The 7,028-nt window shown below is 37.3% G+C and overlaps 1 protein-coding gene across 1 annotated transcript; it reads right to left on the reverse strand.

The window, feature by feature from the left end:
• Nucleotides 1-4,796: 4,796 nt before the first annotated feature.
• LOC133121492 (5-hydroxytryptamine receptor 7) lies at nt 4,797-6,299 on the reverse strand. Its single transcript, XM_061230688.1, has 2 exons — nt 5,869-6,299; nt 4,797-5,547 (listed from the first exon to the last, which is right to left on the reverse strand). Exons 1-2 carry the CDS (start codon nt 6,297-6,299, stop codon nt 4,797-4,799), a joined length of 1,182 nt encoding a protein of 393 aa, XP_061086672.1.
• Between the last annotated feature and the right edge of the window lie 729 nt (nt 6,300-7,028).

The raw sequence follows: 7,028 nt of genomic DNA on the forward strand, positions 1-7,028 counted from the left end.
TTGTACATCACAATGTGAAGCTCAATGTCAGAGAGAGAGAGAGAGCGAGAGAGAGAGAGAGAGAGAGAGAGAGAGAGAGAGAGAGAAAGAGAGAGAGAGCGCGTGTGTGTGTGCATGTGCGTGTACATATGCGCGTGCATATGCATGTGAGATTGTGTGATCCCTGGTTCTTCAATCATCATCCAACCTGGCTTTACTATAGCACAGTCAGGACACATTGCATTTCTATGAAGGACACTCTGCTCGTACTGTTCTTTCATTATACATTTATGGCAATGCACTTCCAGCTTCTACCCAAACACAAAACATCCCATTTCTGCATCTCTGTCAAAATAATCTGCACTGAGGATGCCTGACATCACCGTTATCTGGAATCGATAAAAATATATCATATGCTCCATTTACAGACCATTCCACTCCAAGACATGCCTTAGTTACCAGACTGTGTTGTCTATCAGTCATTATCAGTATATCAAACAACCCAGGAAACCTGAATTCACCTCCAAACATGCACATGATCATTTAAGCTGTGCAGTCTACAGTTGTTTACTATTGTAAGATGGTGCTTGGGGGTCTAGAAAATGCTCTGTGCTTAATTTATGTAGGCTGACCCAGTTTACCCAAAAGAAAATGTTTTTTAGCAATTCGGTGTTAGGTGCATTCGGTGTTAGTAACATCAAAAAGAGAAAGCAGTTATGATAATTCAGTTAAACAACAAAATAATATGGGATAGTGTCTGAGATAGGTGGATCCACCTTGGAGCTTACAGGCTTTTAATATCGTCCCAATGCTGCCAGGCTTCACTAGTATAAAATTGTCTATTGTGAATGTTTCACCTCTTTCACTGTGGTTTACAGAACTGTGTTTGAAATAAACTTGTGTAAACACAGTCAGCAGGGCATCTGGATGGTGAGTTATCATTGGATGTCTGTTGGCTGGTCATGAAAGTGGAACATATCCCTCTCTCTACCCTCTCTCTGCCTTCGCTTTGCTCTCAGTAGACAATGTCTGCCTTGATGTTTATAATAATAATACTAATCCCTGTTGGTGAAATAAATGACATGTTGACACATGAACTGAGGATCTAATCTCATGGCTTTTTGGAAGAGGGGAGGGTTCTACCTCTCCAACTGGAAGGTCCACAGGTGCACTTGGTTTGGTTCTGCAGTGTAGGATATGACTGAGGGTCACATGTATCTCACAGAGAATTTGAGAGCTTGTGTTTTCACACTCGTATGAAAGCACAGGCTGTGATGTCTCTGTCTCTCAGATGTTGTCGGCTGAGAACCGACAACAGCTACAGTTCAGTAAATACGTTGAATTGATCTGGATTTTTATCATTTCTGGGTGATCAGCTTGGGCTAAGCTTTTTGTAAACACTTTCCTAATGCACTGCACAAGGTCAGGTACAAAGTCAGCACTATGACAAATGGTATGCTCATAGTATTTGAGATAACTTAAGAGAATATATACATTCATATCAAATAATCATGCATCACACCATTTGTTATCCAACCACATTTACCACTTTTATGGCAGTAGCAGTTTTACGCAGGTCATATTGGTAATAACCTATAGATACAAAACAGATTATTGTAATTCCCTTAGCATGAGTCCAGGAATGTTATCACAAAAGGATTAACACAGGGACAATGTTTGGTGGTACAGGCCAAACATTTCTCAGTCAGTGTGCTGTAAACACGGTGATATCTTCATGGTACAAATAAATACTTGACCTTGTTTTGTCATAAAAAAACACAATTTAACTTTCCAAGAAAATGTTTTGGAATTTCAAGTTCCAATGACATCATTTTAAAAGCATAGTAGGGATATTTTAATAGCCAAAAAGCCTTCATAACAATTAAGCTATGAAGGTCTTGTTCAGATGCTACAGTATAATATGTACCTTTGAGTGTAAGCTGTAGATTTGTCTATAGAACCTTGAGTGCTTTATTTGAATTGTGAAATTTTGTTATATAAATACATTTTAAACAGAGTATGTTGATGATAATGATGATGATGATATAATAATTGTGATAATCTTATAATTGGTTGGAAAGCTCTCAGAAAATGTTGCCCACCTGCATTAGGAATGTACTGTATGTATGCTGCATATCATTTCATGGCTGGATACATAAAGGACAAGAACCTGCAGTAGCAAGTTTGTAAATTTGTCTTTAGAACCTTGAACTCTAATATTACATCTCTACTGAATGCTTACATATAAATATGTCAGGTATGGACCTGTAGTAAATACGTCTTAAACACGCATATAGTATATTGATCAATGGTTCATGCATATTAATTCCAAGGACAATTTATTTATGTAAAACAACTATTTTACATGGGTACAGAGGTAATACACAAGATACAGCTGGTCATACATTATTGATTAAATTTCACAATCACCCCATACTATTCCAGATATAAGAGAAACAGACTGGACTGGACTGGCATAATATGACGGTGTTGATTAGCTGCTGAAAACCACTGGCTCCTATTCCACTGAAGATCTAAAGTACAGTACATGCACTAGTCTCATTCATGGATTAGACCAATATCACACATTTTACACTCTGGACTGAATTCAAATGTGTTGCAAAGTTTTTGTGAAGATGAGCATTTTTTTGTAACAAGCAAACATGTTATAAGTCAATTTGTAACCTAAACACACTGTTGTAACTTATAGTATGCATTATTTAGTAAAGATTGAATAGTCTTTGAATATAATTCTAATTTAGTAATACATCACCATATAATGAAGTCCAACTGTGACCACATTTGCATGCAGGCAACATTGTGAACATTTGAGATTTCTGAACATGTGGAGGCAGAATGTAGGCTCAATATAAAGTCTTTGTGTGCAGGACTAGTTTTCTAAAACTGAAAAAACTATCTTAAAACAACTTGGTATTTAACCTAATAGTGACATATACATAAATATTCTCATTCTCTTGGAGCTACCAACCATATGCTCTAATAAATGGATAGTAGTGTATTAATTTCTGTAGAATTATAAGACATTTGCAAATATATATTGTTTTTACTCCTACAATTGGAACAACATAATATGAGAGCTTGGAATTTGAGGCCCGTACCACTAGCATGATGTTACCAAATTCATAGAAAATACTTTCCTTTCAATTCTGATATTTTGCTTTTATTTGTCACTTTTTAAAACACATATTAATTTCAAATTTGCTTACCAGTCCCTTTAATGAATAAAAACTGAGTAACTATCTGCACATTTTAAGTTAATACAAATAGAGTAAACATTCAGAATTTAAATAACTTCTCAATAAAATGTGATGTTAGTGGAATGTTCAACGCCTCTTATTTGAAGTTATAACATTTGTACTAATAACAACATAACACATGTACACATACAACACATATTTTGGAATGATTTATTCCTAATTTATTGTTTATGTGGTCTTATGATATTTTTAGAACTGAATATTAAGGTAAAGATAAAAATGGTCGATAAATAGTATATTAATCCACACATTTGTTGTTGCATGCATGCATGCAGCCTTATGTTTCCTCCTGAGTAAACTTTGCTGTTCAGTGTGAGTTTTGCTACAATCATAAACATGAAATATATGCATGGTTAAAATTCAAAATCAAACATCACTTTCAATATTCTATTTCTCTTTGACCAGTGATACCTATTTTCATATATTGTGAATGTTGTGCAAAATAAAAGGTTAAGCAAAAAAAATACTTAAATAAAACCTACACACTTAGCAAGAAATGACCATATTTCATCATGACAACTTAACCCCTTAATTATCGCCCCTTTTCTTGACACAAGCTTAAAAATGACATACCCAAACTAAAATGGTTACTATTCTTGAACCAAATATTACTAAAACAAAGTTACAGAAGTTCAAACACAGTGAAAGTGGAAGCTTTTTTCTCACTGAAACGGTGTTGTGATTTTGACTGGATAAATATTATTGTAGCTTTGGCTGGTGCACTTAAAAACACTGGAGCCAAGTAACAAGTCACTGGACAAATCCCCCTCAAAAGTTGAGGACAATATCACCAAAAATTTGCATTCTGCATTGTTTTTTTTCTAATGTATGTCTAGGCAGTTTTCCAAAAAGGACATTTGAAAGGACACATGGAAACTAAATGATATTATGCCTTATGAGGTATAAAATACTGTATTTTGCTTAGTGAACTATACAACACCTTTTATCCTGAAAAAAAGTGTTTGCACTTCCCCCCGCCTGTCACCCTCCCCTATCTCTCAGCTATCCTCAGACAGCACCAAGTCGAGAAGATCATAAAGAATAAGTACAATAATCGCAATAATACCATCTTGTATACTAATGTATTAATTGATGGCCATTGATTTAAGTTTTTGTCAAATACGTTTTGTCACAGGTTCAACTGTGTATTCAGAGAGTAATATGATTGCTCTTTGTGATAGCCCCTTTGGTCAGTTATAGTTCAGGTCTCATTCATAAGTTATATAACAACAACAAAAAAGGAAATAACTGATCAGATCTAATGACTTGTGATGTAATTCTTTCTAAAGTGTCATGCACATAGATTTACCAGAAATATAGGCCTATAACATACAGCAAAAAACACAATTTAGTTTTTCAAACAAAATTAAACAACTTTGTTTTCAGTTGTGCCGTCAGGACTGTAAAATTGCAAATGAGCTTCTTGTATTTTTAATTAAAGTCTGCGATGGAATTTATAAAAAGAAAATGAAGGCTGAACATTAAAACGTGGCCAAGTTTTAGCCTCAAGCACAATTTCTAAGTCTGAGTAACACTTATCTACAGTACCAGGTCTGGTCTTTCAGCAAGCTTGAGCGCCTCCTGCATGCTGGCAGCAGAAAGCTTTCGGTTTATGTTCCTGTACTTGCATCGCAGCAGGTTACGGTAGGTGGTCCTGAGGTCCCTGTTAAAGAATGCGTAAATGAACGGGTTGATGAGAGAGTTGGCGTAGCCCAGCCATAGCAGGGTCCTCTCCACCCAAAAAGGAATGCAGCTACACTCCACGCCGCATATAAAGGGCCGGGCCGTGGAGAGCAGGAAGAAAGGCAGCCAGCAGACGCTGAAGGCCCCCACTACTATCCCCAGCGTGGTCGCCGCCTTCTGTTCCCGCTTGAAAATAGAAATGTTCTTCCTGTCGTTCTTCAGGAGACGAGAAAAACTTGTGCACTCCTCCACTTCTCTCTGTAGTTTCAGGGCCGCGGTGACGCAGTTCGCGCTCTCATCCTCTGCCCGTGGGAAGCCGGCGATGGTGTGCTTCGCCGCGCTCACCTTGGCAGCTCGGTATATTCTATAGTACATTATTAACATCACTGAAATCGGAATGTAGAACGCAACTGCGGTGGAATAAATTGTGTAGCCAACATCTTGACTGATTAAGCACACCTTGTCATCATTCACGTTCTGTGCCCAGCCAAACAAAGGGGGCAAAGTAATAGAAGCAGATAAAAGCCAAACAGACAGGACTATCTTGGCCATACATTTCCCACTCTGTCTTACAGGGTAAGTCAGGGGCTTGGTAATGCCGAGATACCTGGAACATCAAAGAGCAAACAATTACTTAGGGGTACCTATTAGTTTTAACACAAATTGTGTTACTATTCCTAAAATCCACTAAAAGAGAGTACAAACGAGAGAGCATCAATAAATAATAATATTCGTAATAACAAAATAATATGTAAATACGAGTAACAGACAAATCGCTCGGTAACATTCCAGTAATAATAATACTACTAATCATCATCATACAAATAAGTTCCTAAAATTCGAGTGCGACCAAAAATCGAGATTTTTAAATAACTTCCAAGTGATTTTGTACGTGCTGTGTGTCACAATGATTGAACTTCATTCTCACCTGTCGATACTGATTACACAGAGGGTCATGATAGACGCTGTGCAACACATCACATCCATGGCAATGAAAACGTTGCAGAAGACTTGACCAAAAATCCACTGTCCGCCTATCAGGTCTGTTATACTGACAAAGGGCATCACGGCCAGTGCCACCGACAGATCTGCTACAGCAAGGGACACGATCAGATAGTTAGAGGGCTGTCGCAGCTTCTTAACAAAACACACAGATATGACAACCAACAAGTTTCCGCAAATCGTCAGAAAAGTAAGCATGGTGAGAATTGCCCCTATTAACACCTTCTCCACGTTACCGTGGCGCAGAATCTGTTCCCCGCATCTTGTATCATTCTCCATCACATTGGAAGTTGGCAAAGTGGTAGGCGTTGTGTCTTGCACGATTAAGAGACGTGGGTCGAGGGTCTCAGAAATCATGCTAATTGGACCAAGTTCTTTCGCACGCTCTTCTTTCATGTATGTTCTCATATTAACGCTGAAAAAATCGCCGATGTAATCCATAAACATGTTCATTCTGGTTATCCATTAGGTTTGAATAGCGTGCAGACAAGACAGACGTGGTATATCACAGCTCCCAAACCTGTCTGAACTATCTTTCCGGGTTGTGCCAGTGATGCCGTTATTTAAATAATTGATAGGCTTTGAACAAAATTCATAGGCAAATAAAAACCTGTCACGCGCGGCTTTACTAAGTAAATTAAGTACTAAGGTTTTCCTTAATGCTGGGTTCCCACCTGCTCTAAAAACAGCAGAATCAAAGTGTCCCTTGCGCCTGAGTGAAACGGGCTTCTCCCATCGAATTGAGATGACGTCATGGCCACACTGAGATATACGATATAAGCTTAAAAATGGACAAATTAGGCATGAGTCTATGAAACTGTAGAGATTAATAAATTCCTTTTCAAATGAGTATGCGTGCATACATTGAGTATAATTAATTGGTACTTGAATCAACTTGCCTAGTAATTTCTATTATTTGTTTGATGTTAATTTAATCAAAAGTCCATACATTCCAGACATTTTTTCATAAGTTTCATATTTAAAGAAGTATAGTGAATGATATACTGTAAATGCGAAATAGAAATAGAAAATACTGTAGCCTATATACAGAAGTGTGTGTATGTGTGTTGACTGCACATATTTATA

This window comes from Conger conger, chromosome 2 (assembly GCF_963514075.1).
Source record: "Conger conger chromosome 2, fConCon1.1, whole genome shotgun sequence".
NCBI classification, from domain to species: Eukaryota; Metazoa; Chordata; class Actinopteri; order Anguilliformes; family Congridae; genus Conger; species Conger conger.